General features: G+C 34.7%; 2 protein-coding genes across 3 annotated transcripts in view; both read right to left on the minus strand.

Moving 5' to 3' along the window:
- The window catches only part of LOC120624936, an 82,813-nt gene extending 66,599 nt beyond the window's left edge, over window positions 1-16,214 (minus strand). Inside the window, exon 1 of one of the 2 annotated variants that reach the window (XM_039891763.1) lies at window positions 15,710-16,214. In XM_039891763.1, the coding sequence (XP_039747697.1) occupies window positions 15,710-15,862 (153 nt within the window). In that variant the 5' untranslated portion in view covers window positions 15,863-16,214. The remainder of the gene's footprint in view (window positions 1-15,709) is intronic. The other variant, XM_039891764.1, reaches the window with a different exon arrangement.
- A 2,541-nt stretch (window positions 16,215-18,755) lies between these two features.
- LOC120625432 overlaps window positions 18,756-23,724 on the minus strand; it is a 46,474-nt gene continuing 41,505 nt past the window's right edge. Inside the window, exon 8 of the mRNA XM_039892498.1 lies at window positions 18,756-23,440. Coding sequence (XP_039748432.1) covers window positions 23,363-23,440 — 78 coding nt within the window. The 3' untranslated portion in view covers window positions 18,756-23,362. The remainder of the gene's footprint in view (window positions 23,441-23,724) is intronic.

The following is a 23,724-nucleotide window of genomic DNA, read 5'->3' on the forward strand; positions in this document are numbered from 1 at the left end:
GACAAACAAACACACTTTCGCATTTATAATATTAGTTAGGATTATCCGTGGAAGAAGTAGCGGGCGACAGCTAAACCGAAATGTCTGCGGTTGTATGTAATACAAACCAGAAAAGTATTTTTTGTTTTTTTACCTGTTAGTCAACTATTTGTCTGGGTATAGTTATTTATAGTTAGGCTATTGATAGCGGACTAAAAGTAACAGGAAAAAAACCTAAAAAAATTGGCAGTTAACTCTTTTACTTGTAGGTACGTCGTGCGGTAGAATGTAAAAATCTAAAATTCTTTATTCAAATACTATATGGTGTATATCAGACAAAGTGGATAGAGTCTATTCTTTTCCATTAATGTAATGGTGATAACTATATTCGTTAACTTAGAACTTGAAGCTATGAGGGTTCGAAACATCCCCAGATCAAAGTAGAAGCCTACAACAAATTAAGCCGGGGTTTACATTTTAATTATTTAGAAACCATTAGTACCTTTGTTGACAGAGCTCCTCTGGTTAAGTACTCCCACCATGCCTATTTCTGCCGCTTAGCAACATTGTTGCAATGCTGTGTTCAAGTCTGCAGGGTACGATTGCCGGTGAATACCTACCTATACCTCAGGTTAACGGACACCTAATTCCAATAATGATTTCTGATTTAGGAACTAGCTATAGTCTAGCATAGAGATTAATATAGAACAGTGTTACCATCCCCACAAATTCTAGTGGGTATGGTATATAATTAATCCACCAAGGAGGTCCACCTGATAGTATGAGAAAACTTCCGCCTATAAACTATAAACACTTCATAGGACTTGGCAACCAACACGTTTTATTAAGTCCGGCTGTGTACACGTTTCATTAACCTGGGGCACAGGTTTTAAAGCCTCAGATGCCATTTATTACACCGTCAAACACGCCCATAAAAATTCAAAATTCATTTATTTCAAGTAGGCCTAATATAAGCACTTTTGAAACGTCAAGTCTGTCTGTTTGTAGAGACTTAACCACCGGTTCGGAAGGCAGATTCCACGGAGAAGAAGCCGGTAAGAAACTCAGCAGTTGCTCTTTTTTCAACATCAACTGTTTACATTTTACATTTTTTTTATTTAAATTGTGATTTAAGTTTATATATTGATCGTACAGATCCCGTAGGACATACCAGTATGAAAGTACGCAAAATAAATAACCTAGCTATTTCTACGTCAGTCCATTTTTTCTGATTGCGTAGGCAGCCTAGTTTAGTTTACCCGCTAGTGATCTATATGGGCCCCCCGCTGTAGCTTATTTTATCCAAGTTCATGGCCAAAAAAACTGTAGAGGTCTTAATTTTTAGTGATTTACCATCTTTCATTATATTTTTATCAATTTTCTTTACATTTGGCAACATAAATTCGACACACTTTGTTTATTTTTGCATTTAAAAGTAAGTTGTTGACTGTAAACCAGTGCGACACTTGATACATAGCACGGTTTACATCGTCAGTTATCTTTACTCCTGTCAGTCTTAAAAATTCGTATCGTCTGCAAACAATACAATGTTGCATGTTCCACTGACATGGTATGGTAGATCATTCATATACACCAAAATCGAGCCTTGTGGGACACCCACTGAGGTATATGAACCCTGAGACCAGAACACAGCAATTCTGCTTGGCGGTAGGACTTCCCCGGACGAGATCTGTCACAAAATCGCTCGTTTTTTTTATATTTATTTCGTTATGTAACTGATGTTTTGTCACTATAGGCAGACAATTAAATTTTATTCATTTGTATAGATAAAACAATAGCGTATTTTTCGCAGCAACAAAGTCACAATCACGCGTAAAGATAAGGCCGTATAGTGCGAGCCGCGCAGTGCAAACGGTTCGCGTTCGCCGGGGTCCGTGTGAGTCACCACTTGCGCGGTCACATGGTAAGTGGCGTGGCCGTAATGAGTAGATTACAGAATGGCGCAAACTAAAACTGAGCGTTAATCCTCGTTCGCATAGGATCGCTCAGAATAATTATGCTCTAGCACTGCCATAAAACTATTACCTTCTAAACCTAAAGCTAATTATCAACTTATGTTGTGAAATGTGCACAAAGAAGAAAATTTTACGAGGAATAAAACTAAGTACATGAAAACCGAAATAATACTTCACAAGCTTAAGATGTACATTATGTACAAAACCCGCACAATGGGTAATAATATCCAAATAATATAAGTGGAATAATAAACTGGGATAAACTTCCCTATTCCATGTTTCCGTGCAGTAGAAGGTGGACACGTTAATTATTCAAAATTTCCCTCTTCATTCCGTACGTTTAGAAAAAACGGCAATGGTATTTAAATCAGTTTGGATTGTGCGAATCTAGTTATTTAAAGCGGCGCTTGATGAGTTTCGCTTATTGATTCAAAGTTTTTTTTTTTTCATTCATTATTATTTATTTTATAATGGCACGGCTTAAACAAAGTAAGAAGTTTGCGCAAAGATAACGATAGTGTAGTGCGCAGTGGAAACGGTTAGCGTTCGCCGCCCGGGTTCCGGGAATGAGTCACCGTACGCGGTCACGTGGTAAGGGGCGTGACCGTGGTGAGTACGTTACTGAATGGCACAAACTACAAATACGATTGTATCGATTGTCGGCGTTCTATTATTATCTAAGAAATAATTTCTCGATTTAATATACCAAAGTGGTTGAAAAGGGGGAAAAATGGGGTAAAATACAAAATTTCTAAAAATACCTAATATAAGCACTTCTGAAGCGTCAAGTCTGTGTGTTACTAGTGTCTCTACCACCATATAGCATGCAGGTGTATATTTGAACTTTACATGAAATTACATGAAAATTGCTGTTTATGTTTATGATTGAAAGGAACAAAATCAGCTATTTTAGTCTTATAAAGTGCGCAGACCCGGGTTCGATGTTTTCTCTGCTATTGTCTTCGACTTCGACCGTAGCAGCCCAAAGCGATTTAGCGTGCCGGTGCGATTGCCGCGCAAAAACTGACTAAAATCAAGGGTTCAATATAATTTCTGTACCTCTAACAGGTTAGCCTGTTAGCATCTTAGACCGCATCTTCTTTCAGCATCAGGTGAGATTAAAGGGGACTAAAAAATTTTAAACCACTATAATCTTCTTCAGCCCATAACATTAATGTCCCTTTGCCAGCCTATAAACCTCTCTCATGGGAGAGAATGCTGCAGAGGGTTGAACCACCACGCTGCTCGACAACAGCTAACAGCATTAGAGTCAGCGGGATTTAACATTTATTATCACGTGTGATAATAAGCTAACATCCGGTTTAATAAATTTATTACTCTCATCACTTATTTTTAAATGATGAAAAGTAAATGATAATTTATATTATACTCATTGACATATAATCTCGAATAGGTTGCCTAGTTAAAACGCGTGAGTAGAGAATTCTATTATTGATATTAATATTCTTACTCGCAAACGCATCGCGTAGACATCAGTCTCGAGTTTAAAATTTAAGCCTAAAATGTAGGCAATCATGAATGAACTTCTTAATAAGGCAATCCAATCTAATTAGATTGCAGAATGCAATAAGCTTTCATGTGATAGATAGCACACGATTGAATAACTGATGACTTTAATTCTTATAGGAATTTTATTTAATTCATTCTTCCATTTACCTTTACCTTATGGCTTCTTTCTTTATTTACCTTTTTGTGGCAGGGCATGCGCCTGTCTTCTGATATTTCAATGGTTTAAAGAAGTAACTGTGACATTCAAACAGTTCTTTGATCTTATTCAAATACTCATCAAAAGCTAACTAACTTACATGATTAGTTTATTTGCGCTCTGTTGCGATTGTTTTTTTTTCTGTACATTCGTGGTGTAAAAAATATGGTTTAGCGACTAGTAAGCAAGTAGGTGTTTTACTGCAGGTACCAATGCACTAAGAGTGCCGTAGTAATTTCAAGAATCTGCTTTTTCTCTTTTAAATTTTGTTGATGGCTTTCCAACACTGTCAATTGTAACTGTAAAAACTACCAGTTGCGGCTATGTGATTTGGGACTTGGTTCGCTAAGAGAAAGGAAAAGAAATTCAAATTATTAAAATTGGCCCAAAAGAGGCGTCACAAAAGTGGAAAATGTATACATAGATACATGCATTCATCGACAGTTAAACACATAACCCTCCCGTTGTTGGGTTGGATTCAAAAAGCAGTAAGAGCGGCGTGAACGTGCCTACTTGAGCTTACACGTGCTCGAGAGAAATTATTCAGTGCGCTGGCAAAACCATGAACCATTGAATGTCCGCGTCAATTGAATGGAACACGAGTTTGAAAAGAAAAAACTGAGTTTGAACAAACCCGTACAACCGCGTCATAGGTAGACCGCTGCTCTTGAATTGAACACGAGTTTCAAAAGAAATTTTAATTCTCATGCTCTTTAAGTTTTTCTTTAGACTATGTGTAGGCGAACTAAAACCCAATTTTATGCACTTGTGCATTAAGGTACTTAGTTATAATTGGGGCTCTGTGTTCTAGTATTGTTGAACATATTAATATATATACCTAAACTATAAGCGTGGTTTTATTTAATGCAAAGGCTACATACGTTGTTCGACACATTTTTTATTTACTTTGTTTTCTAGTTTATTAAAATATTTCGACCATTTCTTGTTAATATACATTTATTCCTTGATGTTTCAAATACTCACACGTGCGAACCAGAACAGAACATTCTCGCAGTCAATGTGTACTTTGGTCATTAAACTCATTTCATCCTCGATTCTCGAATCGACTTCATATCAACCCTCGTCATCGGCTCTGGTGATAGCCATTTCGGATTAAATGAATTGTTTTATGTCCTTGTACCACAAACTATGAAAACCGGAAAAGTTTTTAACTTTTTTTAGTTCATAATTCCTGCCACTCTCCATTAAAGGGTTAAAGCAATATAATTCCTCTCGGGTATGATAGCAGTTTTAGAAGTTAAATATCGAAAAATTACTTTTCGAAACTCCGTGATATACAATGAACATTAAGCTTAATTTGCTAAGTAGATTTAACAATCGTCCATTTTTAAGTCAACATGGCCATTAAAAGAATCTGTGTCACAGTGAAACGTGCGTAGAGGGTATATTTTGGAAGATCTATTTGGTATGGTGTAAATAAAATAATAATTTGGAATGCAGAATAAAATTCCATCCTTTGCTAGTAACAATATTAACTTGGACCTATGTTAGTTCCTATCACTGAAACCTATCTTAAAAAACTACTTGCGCCCCCCAGCGCTAACATGAGCATTGTTCGAAGATCTCCAGAGAGGACTGTCTAGTCTAAGAGCAAATGTGCTGAGGTGAGCAATTGTGCTACTTGCAAGTCTGCTCATTATGGACGCATAATCGCATTAAATTACATCGTACCTATAGAGTTTCCTGATTTTCGCAAATTAAAGCAAACAAAACTGAATGTGAATTGTTATTTACGTGTCAGTTCATTGAAATTAACAATAAAATATCATCAAGCCGTAGACTTTATTTTTAATAAAATTTTAAATGTACCGAATATGTCCTGCCAGTACAAAAGTAAATCAACCTGTTGTTATTAATAATTTAACAACCTATTATTAATATTTGCAGGTCAGTGAGTAATATTATATTATCTCTTAACAATGAATGTTTCTTCCAAATTAAATATTGCATTTCATGCATTTTATTCTGTTCACCATTTCACAACGCCACTTACTTAACTAAAACAATTTATTCCCAAGCTTTTTATCGTTTATGTAAGCCTTTTATGTTATAATAGCATTTTCGGATTATAGGATAATAGGATTGAATAAGCTTACGTTTCATTAAAACTTTGACCTAATTAATAACAGACAAGATTACGTTATCCATACTAATATTATTATTATTTATTCCCCTTATGGTAAGTGAGGATGAAGTCCAAGATTCTAGCGGGCGAACGGTATGGTAGTGGTATCGACCTGCAGCGCTAGCAAAGGCAGGAGACAAAAATTATATCCCCAGATATAATTGACATGTCCACCTGCTACAGCACGGGAACAGGGAATAGGAGAAGGTTACCCCCGTTTATTATTACACATATGTTATTAGGATATTATTTCCACTTGCGCGCCAGTGCTCTGAGAGTTGATAAAGCTGTGGGAGAACATAATTTTTTATCCTTTTCCCGGGGATATAATTGTCTCCTGTCCAAGAAGGAGGCTAGCCATGCAAGATGTATCTCTGCATCGTTCGAGTACATAGAGAACTGAAGTGTATCGATAAAGCAGTCGTATTTATACCAAAACACCCATCAACTCAATGTCATGAACATTAGTTGTTAATTACTTATAATTTTAATTGTTTCTTGGAAACTATTTAGCAATTTGAATAATGATTATTATTTGTAAACATCCTAATCAATTTAATAAAATATCTGGCAAATATGAATTTATAGTTATCAAAAGTCTATTTACCTACTTTATAAAATTAAAGAAAGTAGTTTAATTAAAGTAGTTATATATTAATAAACCCTCACTACAGGTATCTATTTCACATAGTATCTTGTGGGTGGTAAATAGCAACAGCGAAGACCAGGCCAGAGAAAATTCATAAATAAAAATTCCCAAATTGCTTCTGCAGGGGACTGAACCTAAGATCTCTCTCTTAAAGATCACAGTGCTTGCCACTGCGCTAGTGGAGCGGTTGACATAATATAATTGCGAAAGTGATTACAATTATGTTTTGTCTTTGTTACCTGTGTTTCTCCCCTGCCCGGGAAATATTCCCGTGGGGTCATTAAGGTACCGAAACAAACACGGACAAAATCTAGTAATTTATACAAGGCCAAGATAGGAAAAAGATGTAGGTACTTAGCGAAGCGGCGATAACGCATTGGGTAGGAGAGCTCGGAGATCAATACTTTTAGTGAGGAAACTATACAATTGTCATAAAATATACGCAGTGACAACCAAGATATCAGCTGTGTTTTCATTTGGAGTAAAATGGCACTTGACCCTAAGTCCAACCTTCCTCTTATCATTTTCCTATTGCCATAGTACTCAGAGGCAGAGGGAAAAAAAGTTGATGGCTCTAGACATTAATTGGTCGTAAGTCAAACAAAAATAGCCCAACCTACATTAAGGTCGTTTTGGTCGGTCGGTCATTTAGGGTCTTCAAAATAAAATATTGTGTGGAATAACATCGCAATATAAGTAGGTTCTGTCACACGTTAACAGACCCTCGAATGTCAGTGAAAAAAAAATATTAATACTTATTGTTGATGGACCATCGCCGACAACCAGGCAACACTTCGCAGGACATGCGAGGAACCCATCCTACCGATGTTTCCAGATGTACATCAATTCAACCTCATGTGTCTATAATTACACCGGCACCCACGTGCTTCAGACCGTAACACAGCATTGCAACAATACTGCTTAATGGCAGAAATAAGCATGGTTATAGTATTTCCCCGGACGAGCTCTGCCACAAAAAGATCTAAGACTTCTTTTTAAGGTCCCCAAATGTCTCAATGTGGGTTTGGTGTATTCCGTTTAACTTCTTCCAATTTACATATACTTTCATACGCGCACACATACGAGTGTTCAGGTTATGTCATGTCATTCAAATTAGTTAAGGTTCGAAATATTTAATAATAGCTGTTGCCCGCGACTTCGTTTGCGTTTGATTTTGTTTTTTGATGTGGCGTTCAATTTAGTAGGTAGTTCTAAAAATAATTAAAGTATTCAGTATTGCTCATACTTAAACGAGGGGTTTGCTTTTGTCCGCTGAGGAGTTCTGTCCTCTATCCCCAACCACATTCATCAGATCTACATAAAGTTTGGGCAAAATTAAACACATATTATAACCTCTATAGTACAAAAATAATTATTTTTATATCGGATATCATTTGACGGAGTCATAGTGTATCATCGTCAAACACTTTCATCCCCTCTCCTAAAGGAACTGAGCTTAATGTCGGGATAAGAAGTATCCTATGTTTCTTCTAATACTTCCAAGAATATGTGTACAAAGTTTCATGATGATTGATTAAGTAGTTTTTTCGTGAAAGCGTAACAAATGAACTTACATTGACATTTATAATATTAGTGGGGATAATATTAACAAAGTTAGCAGAATAGTAAAAAGTATTCAATCTATTTACCCATTACATATATGGCACTAGTGACTTTTTATTGAACAAACAATACCGAGTGTGTGCAAACTCTGTTAATTTATAATCTTACGCTGGTATCTGACCGAACGAAATTCCGTAGTAAGGTTCACTATGTAAATAATTTTATGATAACTATACAAGGTCATTCGTGTTTTTTTAAATTGAAACTATACTTTATTATGTAGTGGTATAGAGTGTGAAATTGGTTGTAAGTTGACTTAAGTTTCCATTTAAAAATGTTTGATAGTTCTAGAAAGGTGAAAACCGGGACCTTCCTTTGTAAAGCCACTAGGGAATCCCCGCGACTTCGTCTGCGTACAACTTCTGATGAGAAAAAATTTCATCGCGTCACATCGCTAAGGGTCTTAGCATGATGTGGAATAGTTTATAAGCTTCACAAAAAAAAAAAAAAAGAAAGAAACATCCTATATATTAGTCGTATGTATTATAAAATAAATTAAAAAAAAAACAACCGATAACATCAATACACCATACAACATTACATCCGGCTAAGTTTGTTTCCTCGTAGCTTTAAATTTAAGTTGGCGAACGAAGTTATCACCATCCCCAAACAATTATAAAAACACATAATATGTATGAACTCTTCATAAGTGCCCGTGATAGACCTACATGAATAAAGAATTTTTTTATTTGAATAACACTGAATATTAAATGCGTTACTGGCGCAGGTTTGCATCATCAGTTTTTGCCACAAAGTCGTGCCATACATCGTAGGTACAACGATGCGGCGACTTATTAAAATTTATTTTAACGATGCATATTGTAGACTTCCACATGACATTTCAAGACGTGTATATATACGTGTAGTTTTGTGTTTTGGGCCTAAAACACCACGACATTTTTGTTTTCATGTCGACTAAGGAAATGTATACGATGCCACTGTCTGTGTGTTTATTTGTCAAAGAAACACTGCTCTATCAAAGCAACGATGTAGATCAAATATGGCTCACGGATAGCCTGTGTCCTTGATAAAGGTTTGGTAACCAGGATAAAGGTTTTTTATCATTGAAAACGTTTCCGAAGTATTTCCTAAGTAAACAACGCTCGAAAAAAAATCACAGGCAAACATTGTACATGGTAACCGAAAAACCATTAAAAATATACGTAAATAGCCAGACCAGACACTGCTAAGGGGCTAACGGGCAAAAAGCTGCTCCTGAGGGCAGAAGATATACATTTCTTCATACGCTGCCAAAGTACTAGACCATTGGGCCCAAATACGCTATTTTGTTGAAAGAGTATGTCTCGATTGTTAGTAGTGGTCTTCTAATCAAGCAAATATTCATGTCCAAATAGGCTATCACGGCCTCTTCTGAATTGTTTATTAGTAACTATTTGATTTATTGTGAGACTTTGGTGATAAACAAAATTCTTTCACTTTAAATATAGTTATCTCCTGCTTATGCTAGCCGTGCAGACGTGGGTATGTTTTAACTATCATTTTTACCTTCACTGTACGTAAATGATATTAAGGTTATATACATGTATTTCAGCAGAAGACCCTGTGACCCTCAAGTTGTTTGTTGTATATAGCAATTAGCGCATGAAATGCAAGGAATTAAGGTTCTTAGAGTCATTACATAGGAGAAACATTGTGTGATTTCAAATAAACTAACGGGATATTGGAGTTAGTGTAAATCAATCTAGTGTCAATCAAGCGTGGTTCAATCTTCAAGAACTTGATGATGTCTATCGTACTAAATTAACGTAAGGCAAGTGTGTCGAGTTCGGTAACCTAAACTATAGGCTCTATAGTATAGAGAACGCGATGTCAACATCCAGACGAGTTACTTGATGGGTAAGGGGAGTTTCGAAAACAATACCATTTTAGTTCTTCCCGTGTGCGCAGGTACCGAACCTTTCCCCTTTCGCGGAGTTACATGAAATTAATTACAAAACATCAACCCTTGTTTAGGGACGTCTGCGTAAAGGTAGAGAAGGAGTGTTTAGAGTTAGTGTTGATAATTGTATTATTGCATAGAAGCACACCTTGCTAGTAGCTATACAAGGAACACTAAAATCAATCTATAGTATTTTACTACTTTGTAATATAATATTATAAGCATAAAAGATTTGTTTATTTGTAATCGATAAACTACGAAACTGATTTGTGTTAATCATTTTCCGCTATTAAGCTGTTTTATCTAGAAGTAACAAAGGGTATGTCTGATTTCAGTAATAAATAGAATTGATCTGAAATAAAGTTATCTGCAAAGCAAGCCAGAAGAAGAAGCGGTACTGTCCTGCTTTAACTGTTTTTTTTATACAAGTTAGACCCTGAAATCCCACCTGCTGGTAAGTTATGATGATAAGATGGTAGCGGGCTAACCTGTTAGGGAGTATGGTAGTCATACCGGTAATCGGTTTCTACGCGACATCGCACAGAAAAACTAAATCGTGTATCGGCACGTCTTTATCGGTAGTGTTGTAACTAGCCATGGCTGAAATTGCTCCTGCCGAGAGTCGAACCCGGGAGCTCACACTTAACCCCACAGTGCTTACCGCTGCGCCAAGGAGGTCGCCAAATTCCTTTAAGATTCTACTCAACTTAACACCGTGAATGTACTCTGCACTGCGAACTTGAGCGGGGATCGTGTTCGGATGATATTGCGGTGAGCTCTCGGGTTACGAAGCCTCTCAAGCAGCCTCGATCTCGTATTATCGTGTTCATATACGTTACTGGCATTCTTAGCAAGTAGGACATTCCACAGAATCTCTGATTAAAGGTGCGTTGAAATTATTAACAGTGCTTTTCTTCAATATAATTAATTCAATATTACATTTATTTCAAGTAAACATTCTTTACTCTTGAAAAGTAAATATGTCTTTATTTGTATTGTATTGTGCTCGTAATAAATAAAAATATTATAATTAAAATAAAAAAAAAAAAGTATCTAGCCGGGCAATATTGACTTTGCACACCTTACGCAATTCGACAGTAACACATCTACCCGGTTACTACGATATCCCTTTTATATGCTTTTACTTATTTTACTCACTGAGACGTTTTATTGTAACCGAGTATTAAAGACTATTGAGTATTGATGGAGTTATCTAAAAGAGTCCAAGGTAATTGCATACTTCGCGTTTGGTCTCGCCTCACGCCGCAGGACCGATTTCATGCTTCACCACATGGATGCCTGGTATTCTTTTACCACCAATATCATCGTTACTGGGCAGTCTATTCCCACAATGCTCCTCCTCATTGGTTTAGGCCATCGCTGCAGCACGCTGACCAAGTGAGGATTAGTGGATTTCACGCGCCCTTCGGAAAATTATGAAGAACTCTCAGGTTTCTTCACGAATTTTTTCATCGTTGCTTTGCTTAAACCGAAATTAGAGATGCGTGCCGGAGTTCCAACTCTGCCCCCCGAAAGTGAGTCAAAAAATATAATATACAATCTACTGGGTGCCTTTCAAACTAGGATTTAGAGTTATTTATATATTGAGCAGATTCCTTGAAAGCCGACGACAACACAATAATGTGCAGAAATGAGAAACCACTGATGTTATCAGGTGAAAACGCCTGTTCTTTTGTATGCATTAAAATTTGACCTTATCATATAACTACGGTTGCCATCATACTCTAAAATAAAGTGTGCTCCGTTTCATATATGGTCCGGGTAATGTAGATTTTGCACACCTTACAAACTTCGGCTGTAACATTTAATATAACAACTTACTAGTTATACTATGTTCTTGTTATAGTTGTTACTCTTTCAAGTGTTCCACACTTTGATGTGTGGTTTGTGTTTAGTGGTATTCGTTTATTATAACTGCCTTACCCCTTTCGACTACAACATCACCAAACTGCTAAGTACACCTAAGATAAAAAGCAATCATGTGCTATTCAAAACTATAATCTATCTCTGTAGCAATTTTCATTCAGATCTATCCATTATTTTTTATTCCACTACAAGTTAGCCCTTGACTGCAATCTCATCTGGTTGTAAGTGATGATGCAGTCTAAGATAGTAGCGGGCTAACCTGTCAGGGGGTATGGTAGTCATAACCCTAATTGGTTTATACGCGAAAACGACCGGAACACTAAATCGCTTAGCGGCACGTCTTTGTCGGTAACTAGCCACGGCGAAAGCCTCCCCACCAGACCTGACCAGAGAAAACTTGCTACTTAAATTCATAGCGCTCACAGGTTTGGAGGTTGTCTGCTATGATTATTGTTACAAACATCCATTGAAACTTTTGCATTTATAAAGTATTACTACAATTAAAAGTAACAATAGAATATTGGAATGTTACCACAACACACACTTTTTTAAAACTCATTCTCAAAGGACAATCTTGGCTGTAATACATACTGTATGTACTAGTTATATAAAATCTAGATACCCAAAACCTCTAAATCAGCCAAATACACAAAATGCTAATCTGGCACCTACAATGTGGAATCAGAAGCTCTGTGAAAATTCATATAAATGTTTTTCAATAAAGTATCCTTCAAACAATCCATTAAGGAAAAAATCAGATTTATTTTTAGCGCAGCACTCCTTTTATTTATGAGCTACAGGCTTCAATTTGGTTAGTAAAATTTTGTACCCAATTTTAAAATGGAATGGAAAATTCTATACTGTTCAAATTGAATTTTCCTCAACTTGGATGTTAGTTTTAGGATCAAGTAATTAACATCACTAGTATTTTAAACGTGGAAGTTTGTACAGATGGATGTTTATTACTTAATTATGCTGGAACAGCTAAATGGATATGGACAAAATTTTGACTACACCTTGGAATAGCAAGATAGGCTACTTTTCCCGATTAAGATTCCCGATTACCTTTTGTTTTTCACAGTGCAATGGGTCAACATAATGTTTTGCATAGAAGCAGGTAGGGCATAAGGATCAGAGAATTAAATGATATTTTAGACTACTTTTTTCAGAAAAAACACACTCCTGGTTCCTATGGGATAGTATAATTATAAATGCAAAAGTGAGTCTATTTGTTCATTATACAAACCTACGTTTGGCTTAACAACTTTATCAATCACTAAAAATGTAAAGAGATATCTTGATCTTGATGCTTGAAGAAGACAATCATACAATCCTTTTTAGCCTACAGAAAAATCTTCCAGCAATATTTTAAGAATTCAAAACAAATGCAGATGAATAATGAAGAATGCCTTGCCCAGGCGGCGTGGTGATGTTTGAATTTGCCTCATTCAGTAAATACTTGGACCTGTACCTATACAACCCTGGTGCTACTAGCTTTGAAGACTAAAGTAGCACATCCAGGTAACAAGCCAAAGGTCATATGGAGAAAGCAGCTCAGAAAATAGAAATAACTCGCATAAAAATAGCACACTTGTATATATGGCCATTAATATATGTATATACATTCAAATTATTGGTTCTAGGCTATTGTTTCAAAATCAGGATTGTCTCTATTCAAATTGGCGAATTTTTACATATGACCTTACCTAGTTCACACATATTTTTACCTTTGAGGTACCAAGGTGGTGGAATGGGTATCCCAACACATGATAGCATTACTAAACAAAGAAGGGGCAGATAGCACGAAAGTGTCTTAGGGAATCATTTCAGCACACAGTACAAAACCTTCTTCTTGGAACTCTAGCAATGGAATTAGAATCTTGATAACTAAGATGATATATAATATAGAAGCTCTAATGCTTTGAAATTGTACTGTTCCCAGTCCACCTATATTGAATAGTTGACATGTGACAATATCTAATGATTTTATTATGTCTGTTTTTTAAAAATTATGCTTTAAAGAATATTTTGATATTTATGTTGTTAGGTAAGGAGTGAGGTAAGCTCGCTGTTACATCTAATGTGCATAGCCACACAATCAGACAGTCAGATCTGCCACATTAAATGTTTCACATTTAAATTGTTTCACAAATATTAATAAGCAAATCCTACAGTCAATTAAATTGACAAACTGAGGAAAGGGCAGCGAGATTTCTAGTTACGTCAATTTAAATCAGTTTTAAAAACAATTAAACTGAAGTTGTCAAATCACCACTGTTATAATCTGCTGCTGTTCTGTTTCATTAAAATATAAAGCTGAAGAGTTAATGTTATAACATACTATTTTATGTTTATTCGTTTCATTAAAGAGTAGTCGAACCAGCAGATACTATCCTGCACTTTAAAGCAGCACCATATACTGAATCCAATTGTGTTTTCAAACCATACAGGAACCCAGTGGTCCTGCCCGATAGTAAGATTTAGGTGACAATACATACAGAGGAACTATTTTATCTATAGATTCTGACCTATGCAGCGTTAAACAACATTAGCTGTGACAATTATTTCAGACCAGAAAGTGGATATAATTATCCACTTTTATGTATAGGCCCAGTTTTGGATTGGTACAAAGAATAGACACTAATAATAAGTTAATCCATTTCCATTTTTTCCAAACTGTCTTTTCACTATTTTTAATGTAAAGTTGCTATTAAAAATTTAAAGATGCATGATAATTCGTTCTGGGAGGAGGCCCATGCCCTGTAGTAGGCTGGTAATCAGTTGATATAACAATGAGGTTATTCTTATTATATTTATAACATACTTTGCACAAAAAAGTAACGACAAATAACAGGAATTTATCAGACAGCAAAATAATGCTTAAATAATTGAGGTGTTTTTTTTCTATAATTTATAGGCTAGTGCTTGATAGCAACAAAACTGCATGGTAAGTGCTAAAGCAGAAAGCCTTTCGACTAAAATATTCTAATTCATTATTGATTTGAAGCTACTCACAATACAACAAATGCTTGTTGAAACAAAATTTTGTGGTTAATAAATGTAAAGAAAACTTTAACACAAACCTAGAAAATTAAAATCTTTCTTACTTTAAAAATGAAAGAAAAGGGAATAAAAGTAATAGTCTGCGTATAATAGAACTACAGGAAGTCATATTTTAAGATAAGATTTAATAAAAATAAATAAAAGTAATAGTAATTCGCAGTTTTAAATTATAGAAAATACGCAAAAATAAAAATAGTTATTGATATAATATAATCGGATAACAATCTCTTCTTAGCTTCTCAGCATCCAGAGTAAACATTATTATCATTTTTAAATAATAAATAGCACAAATTTGTCAATCAACGCGTACCGGCATAAGTGTGTTTGTAAACAAATAACATATGTTCAGACGGCCGGCGAAACTCGCCCAATTTGTCACCAATTCCATTTTTTTTTCAGGCAGTGACCACAGTGAAATCAGTTCCGTAAAACGCAAACCCTTTCAGAAAACAGCAGTGAACCATGGGACATGAAGCACAAGGAAATCACCATGTGCAATTTTGAAACGCGCGAAATTATGACATTTTCGAACACGCTTCGAACAGAAGGCGTATTGTTTCCCACAAATTTCAGGCCATAAGAGAATAAATATTTTTAACAGAATACGAATAAATAGCGCAAGTAGGAATAAATTCGCAAAAAAACCTTTATTCCGAATAATTATACTGCCCCTAGCGGTAGGAAAATGAAACACAACATAATGGCCGACACACAGTAGTTTTGATGACTTAACTTCTACCTAAATGCGCAAAATACTTACACTTTCCTCCTCTTTTTCCATACCAGAGGGCATCTGAGGTACAGCACGATTAATCGCCGAGTAGTCCGGTAAATCCGGAAGCTCCTCGGCGAGATATATGGGCATTGGTTTCGATGCATCCAGGGCCCTCGCCCTAAACGAGAGCTTCGACATTTTGTTGACAGAACAAAACACGCTAGCGTCGACACACAAATGCACTGATAAAACACTTTATAGCTCCTCCAGGAGGTCCTAAAGGACTTTAAACTGCACTTTGCACACTCTAGTTCGTTCCCATGGTTAATTTTTGCACGCACTCAGTCACAATTAATGAAAAACATAAACGAAACTTTACATATTGAGCGTTCTTTACAGAAAGCCATCATGGCGGCTTTCCGTTTGGCGGACGACCATGACCAACTTCCACCTAGCAAGACGTGCGCGGGAAGGAAACACGCGGGAACAAATCCGACATTTTCGTGTCTTCTTTAATTTTTTTATCAAAATAAATGTTAAAATGGTCGTAAAATAATTGATTATAAAAAAATAAAATTACTGAATATAGTTTAACAATAAATAATTTATTATTTTACACTAAATAAAATTAAAAAATATAATAATGACGTCGAACGTAGATTGTCAAGCAATAGACAACTCCAAGTACTTTTCCTTAACGTTTCATTTTACGAGAACGTGAGTTCTCCCTGGGAATATTATATTTTCCTACTAATATTCTCGAATATATATTTTTTTCCTTGTGTAAATTTGTACATCATCACCTTAACTTATTACGCTTTAGATGTCATTTATTTACTCAAAGTCGGAAATCCACCGTTAAATGATAATCGCTTGGAACACCATAGATTAAAAAAAAAAAATTCAAACTTATACCTACCAAAACCAGCCGGATCGAAAACGCTTCGATTAAACAATATTTTTCGATTATAGTTATTATATCAACGGTTCATCACGGATTTTTAAAACGCGTAGTTTTTTTCTTAATTAATCGTTAATAAATCGTATGATTTTGCGCGCATCCGCTTTTCATATTCCGTAGAAAGTAAACATGTTTTTAAATAACTCAGAAGTGCCCGCTTGTGTTGTTAACCTTGAAGTTTTAGGTAGATTTTGTCAAACACTAAGTTTCGAACAAAAAATATTGTAGTCAATACACATGAGCACATATTATTATGTGTCCATGGCACTGAAGCATAAATATAATATAAAAATATTTCTTACAGACGAAAAAAGACCTACAGTATAGCTACATTGAAGCTTTTTGATTTTTTTCCACTAAAGTTTCTATATTTTTTCGATTGGTATCTCACGGAGACATATCAAGTCTCTTAGTATGTTCTGAGTCTCGCTCAGTATGTTTTTGACTTTTTGTCTGTTATCTATGGTAAATTAAATCTTAACTATGGAGGGTAAAGGTAAGGAGAGTCATCTGTGTATATGAAAAAGTGTCGTCAAAATGTATTAAATTAGGATGGCGCCACATTTGCATCAGGGTAACTCTTAAAAGAAGCGCCAAATATAAATATTGTTAGAGTAGGCTTGAAAAATAAACAAGGAAGTATGGAGATACAAGGAAGTAAGGTTATATTTACCACAATGTTTTGTACAACGTAAGTTGTTGAAATTCTCAATAATTAACTACTTTAGTCGATAATGACATTAAATTTTTTAACTCGGCATACTTCAAATCATCTACGATTGCTACATTCATACCATACCCTGTGCATCCACAGCGCCATTGTGGAGGATTTTTGAACTGTTATTTAGCGCAACAACTGGACACTTTTTCAACTTTTCTCCCATATAAGATGACTCTCCTTACCTCTACCCTCCATAATCTTAACTTTAACCACAGATTAAAATGAGTAGTAGTTAACTTATGTCCATTTTATTTACTCAATCTATTCGTAATCTATCCTATCTATTGAACCTAGCTTTATTACTTGTCAGCGTTGTTATTATCAAAAAATATCCATACAATTTTTAACAAATAAAGATTTTGCCAAGCATCTTTACTACAGAATACAGATGGATTGAATATAGAAAACCACAGAATTAAAAACATACAGAACCCTCATACAACCATTAATGTGGTGCAATGCATTGAGCCAAAAAACTGTGAAAGTGCCCCGCGCACGTCTCACTTCACCGTGCTAGTCTTTTCTTACTTTTTTCCATTTTATGGTAAACGTTTAGAACCTCCGTGTTGCAGTGTTCAACGCTATTGTCGTTTTGTAAGCGTATGCAGTGGCGATTTTCAAATTAATAATTTTTAAAAATTTCTTAAATCCGATCTGATGGGAGGCTTCGGCTTTGGCTGGTTGCCACCGTGCATTGCACTAAGACGCGCCGCCAACCAATCAAGCGTTCCGGTGCAATGTCGCGTAGAAAACCATTAGGGATATGGGTTTAACATAACTGCCATACCTTTTACAGCGTAGCCCGTTTCCATATTAGATTGCATCATCATTTGCAATCAGGAGCTAACTTGTACATTAGCGATTAGGACTAGATTTAGTATAGCGGCCATCCCCCTAAAAGGTTAACTCGCCACCATCTCAAACGATATTATCACTTACCACCATGTGAGATTGCCGTGGAATATTAAATCTGCCTCAGTTAGGATTTACCGCCGGTTTCTCAATCGGTCGCCAAAACCCCCGTCATCGTCGACCCCCGTCGTCAGGTATACAGTATACACTGCTGAAGAATAGTCCTCCGACTGGGACATATTTTTTTAAGTAATATATTTAAGTTAATGTCCCTATGTAACTAAGTAGGCATATTAAAGTTGTATATAGTCTTCAAAACCTCTTGCATACTAAATTTTATGAAATCGATTATATTTTATGATTTTATACATACACACATATATACAAGAATTTCTCGTCTGACGATATTAAAACTTATTCAAAAAATCATTTTAGCTGGTCTTCAATAAAACAAAACGTACAGTTAAACAATAATTTATTCAAGTTCGTTATCATTTTTAAACAACGATATTCATTAATATTAGTGTAAAATAAAAAGGCTTAAAATTCCATAAATTTAGTGTAGGTACGTTATAATAATATGTATAAATCGAAATAACATTAAATCCCTTTGATTTTTCAATGATCACAAAGTACTGAGCAAAGAATTCAATTAATTTTATTTATCGCAGAATAAAATATAACATTAGCCAGTAAAATAAAATGTTTAGTTAGAAATTCATTAAAATTATTCATTATAGTTAAAAAAATGTATTTAAAAAAATCAGTCAATTTAAATACACAAATCAATGGACCAGCCTTCAATATTAAATTATTTATTGTCATCATTAAAAAATCAAATTAGTATCACTACTTCAGTTTTCGCGAATTATCTACAGTTTTCTTACAACCTTTTCACAATTAGGTGGTTATTGCGTAAAGCAGTCTCAATCACCTAGAATGTTGAAAATTAATAATATTTCATTTGGAGAATATGAAATCTTGATTTATAAAAATTAGAGGTTATATCTCTATAAATAACGCTGAAAACTTGTGTTTCTTTGAAAGCCCAGAAAATACGATAAAAATTTGTTTCACATGTAATTTTTTTTAATATTTTAAATTATATAATTTTAAATGAACGCGGTGATGTCGCAGGACGGCATTTAGTTGAAAATATAATTCATTCAATTAATTTCATTTAATGCATGTCTCTAAGATTTTCTTTTTCAGTATTTCAAATATTTAATAATAATAATTCAATAAACAAAAGGCGGCACCCTTGCCATCATATTAAGACAGTTGGTAGTAAACCTCCACCATGACATTAAAATAGCAGTGGCACCGGATGGGCAACAGTTTCGTTATCTTAGAAAGATTAATTATTTTATTTTATAATTTGTTCTTTTACTCTGGCAGTATACCAAAACCAGCTACTATGGTAAAATCGAACTGTATCAAATAGTTTTGAAATTAAATTTTAAATAAAAATTAAAATTTCTCGTTCGATTTTGCATACATAAACCCCAACCAACCATGTCATATTTTGGCAGTCGCATTTGAAGTTGACTTTGATTGTACCTGCATTACGAAATAAACCACCTGAACCTTATATGCTTTGTAGTACAACCTAAATCTTTATAACAAGACATCGTACTTTTATAACTAACATTTCATATTACAAAGGCCGGCCGCACACTTAATACTATGTCGGATCAGCGACTATGTTGTAGCTCTGGTATAAATGATTAAGATGATATAGGGGCTTAAGAAGCGTACAGTAAAAGCTACAAACTTTTCTGGCCTGGTAGTCGGATGGGAACTAACTATATTGGAATATCTCTTGGCCTGGTAGTTGCTTGCATTTTGCAATCTGACACCGGGTCAAATATATTTGTGGGATTAAAACTTTGTCGTCCCGCAGTCTACGTCACCAATATTGATAAAGCTGAGACAAAAACATGGTAGATTTGCTGATTGGTAAAGAACATCGAAGGTGTTTCCAACTGATTTGTTACTTTTCTTATAAAATGATTAAACGAGTTTATAGATAAATACATTTGCTACCCAGCTTAAATACCGAGCGACTAGTAGTGAATGTGCGGTTAGCCTAAATGTATTTAATTAACAGACATGAACTGGTAATTTTCCAATATAACATCATTCCAATAGAAAAAAAATCCTACAAATTACATAATACTATATTATTAAGTGTTTATAAATATTAAATAATTTCGATTTTTAGATCTGGCAACTTTATTTTATTATTGTAGATTTTTCCAATACCGTTCCAATACTAGCAACACTAATTCGTTTTTTTTTTTAAACAGTAACGACTAACAACACTTGTGTCTAGGGCCGTTGGTAGAAATTAAAGTCAAGCAAAATTTACCTACCGAGCTTGAATATTAGACTTTGTTCACACCTCACGTTTTGTCAGTCATTAAATAGATGTTTGCAATTCGATTTTTGATGACGCACAAGCGATTCAGTTAAGTCTATCGACAAAATAAAGTCATTATTCAATATCAACCAAAAATCTTTTATTTTTAGGTTGTGCGTTTATAAGTAAGTATAATAATTAATTATTAATATAAGAACGTAGTATTAAAGTTCTGCATTGTAATACGAACTTTTTCCGTGTCCTTTCCTGATATATAAATAACATTAGTCATTCCTGGCGCTTGATATATATGCATAAAGACATACGGTATATTGCTGAGTGAATGACAAACCACTTTAGGCTAAAATTACATAAATATCGTACCACGCTGAAATTGTTGGTTATCGGTAAAAACTTTATAAGCACTGGATTTGTCTGTTCAGTGCCTACATAAACTGAGTACGCCAGTGTGCTTAGAAAAAAAATACGCGATGTAAAAAAAAGTCAGTGCGTTTGATCAATCGTTAGGTGTGAACGACGCCTTAGAGATCCTATTCCGTTGTCATTTCGTTATTAAACATTATGGGCTTTACTTACAAGCGTTAATTAGCCCGCCAACCCGCATAATACCAGACTTGTGGGTCTTAAAAGCAACCTCTCTCTTCTAAAAGGGGACCTGTGCTGAGTGCTGTGATTGGCTGAGGTTAATTAACGTTTATAGGCAAGGCCATATATTTTTATTAAAGCACTTATAGTATAAGATTTTTTTCTATTATAACATGGTTAACTTCTATACAAAAACAACTTTTATTGCGTCTCACATAAAGTGCAATTTTAGTAAATGGTAAACTATTAGCCAAATACTGAAACGACTAAAAAACGCATTTCTTATAGTGAAAAATGCAATGCTGCTTCATTTTTAAGCACACCTTGAATATTTTCAGCGTCGTCTGAAATTTGTGTGTTGCCCCTTCGTAGAGCCGAAGGTTTTATTTACAAAAACACAGTGTAGCTTCTACCAATCAGAGGTTAAATTGTGTACGGGAAACATCATTTGATATAACGTATGGTTTTAAATTACAGACTGGTCTGTAAGGCGTAGCTAACCTACAGTCGGAACAACTGAACGTAGAGATTCTAAAGAGTGTTATAAAAGGAGTTTATTTAATTCTACGTAAGGATTAAACTAAGTAAGAAGCGTTGTATGAAAGCCCTCAATTTTTCAAGTTATATCCACGAAAATTGGTATTTTGTAAAATAAAGAAGTATGTGTTACACAGTTGATAAAAATTTCACCAACCAATGGACGAATGGGCGTTAAAGTTTGTAAAAAAAGTATTTAATTTATCAAGGCATGACATTTAGCTTGAAGCTTTGCTTGTAGCTTGTTTTTTGGGTATGGTCATAAGTACCGCAGAAAAACTTCTTATTCTAATGGGATATCAGGAAATCTACGCTTAAATTTACGGTGCACTTAAATTATAACAAGCGTTTCAGTATTAGGTGTTAATTAATATACTATACAACTCATATATCTTTCCATAGTTTGGTGCATTAGGCTAACTTACAAGAGATTAAATTCAGGCAGTTACTAGGAGTAGTCAAAGTAGTCTAGGAGACAGCGATCGCAACTGTGCTAACACTAAGCCACGAAACTCAGATAATTGATGTACGTCGGGTCCCAGCTGGTTCGTTTCCGAAAAACGGAAATGGAAAAGCAACATCGAACGCCGTGAACTGTTGTGTATGGAATCCCAAAATTGATTTGTTATCTCATAATGAATTGCATGAAAATTACATTACCTTCCTTTCTTAAATAGGTATTTTTACGCTGAAGTAATAGAATGTGTTCAATCTTAGTTATATTCCTTTTTAGCACGAAATGAAATCAGATGAAATCGAATAAGCTTGTTTCTATTTTTATTATTACGCTGGGACGTAAGAGGGAACTAAAAAAGCATACTAAATTAGAATTGTTAAGATGACCCGAAAAAAACTATAATGAAATTATACCGTGCTGTGACTGGCACGTGTGCCTCCGAGCGCATTCAGTGGCTCACTCTATGCAGATGAAATAAGATAACGTTGATCTGTGGTCTTTTTAAAGTAACGCCATAGTTACGGTCGCTAGCTCTTGCACTATAAACAATTTTAATAAACAGATTATAATTTTCCATAATATAATGCTGGTATAGGGAATTATAATTTTGCACGATAAATATATAATATGTATGTTTATATTATGTAGAAATAAATAATGTGACCCTGATAATAGAACATGGGCTATATAATAAAAACGAGGTGTGATTTTCGATTTTTGAAGAAAAAACCTAGTTTACGCATCACTATAACGTCAATGTAAAACGTATCTTATTATCAATCATAATAATTATTTCTGTATGTTTATTTTACCAAGGTCTCACATTTCTGTAGATTGTATGGAGATGAAAACTAAGTAAATCAATTCAATGTTACTCAGACTTTAGTGTTTACGTACTCAAATACTAAATTCAATGTAATAAAAAATAAATTATACAAGTTTGTGTTAGTTTAGATTAAAGCAAATTAAGCCTTTTTGTTTATGTGTATTGAGACTCATAAACAATAGCATATTGAATATCGAATTCACATAATTAAATTTAAGAAGTCATTAAAAAAAAATAGTCAATTAATTGTTGGAAATAATATTGTATATTTCAATTATCAAAAATCGCACCTGTATATTTTTTATGTGTGGGAGTGTGTAGATACAAGCTTTAGTTGCGTACAGTTAACATATTGTGTGTTGTGTTGCGTGTTGAATCAGCTCTGTTCTTCGGAAGTGCAGTCGCCTTGCGGGACTGATGGCTTCACGCTTTTGCCCACAAAGATTTCTACCTCCTGCCAAGAAAAGAAAATCAACCTTTAATTAAAATACAAAATATGTATTAGAAAGTTTCAAGTATCCAAAACGCTATAAAGCGGTACGGTAAAAAAATGTGACTGCAATAATTTAAACATTAAGAAGTTAGAATAAACTTACGGTGCAATATACTAGGTTACATAAAATTCATAATTCGTTAAAGGAAATTGCATACAATTCTGCAATAAACTGCCCATTGAAATCTCGGAGATGTCTCTTAAAAAGTTCAAAGATTGTATTAAACGTAAGCTTATAGAAAAGT

The sequence above is a fragment of the Pararge aegeria genome, chromosome 7 (genome assembly GCF_905163445.1).
Source record: "Pararge aegeria chromosome 7, ilParAegt1.1, whole genome shotgun sequence".
NCBI lineage: Eukaryota > Metazoa > Arthropoda > Insecta > Lepidoptera > Nymphalidae > Pararge > Pararge aegeria.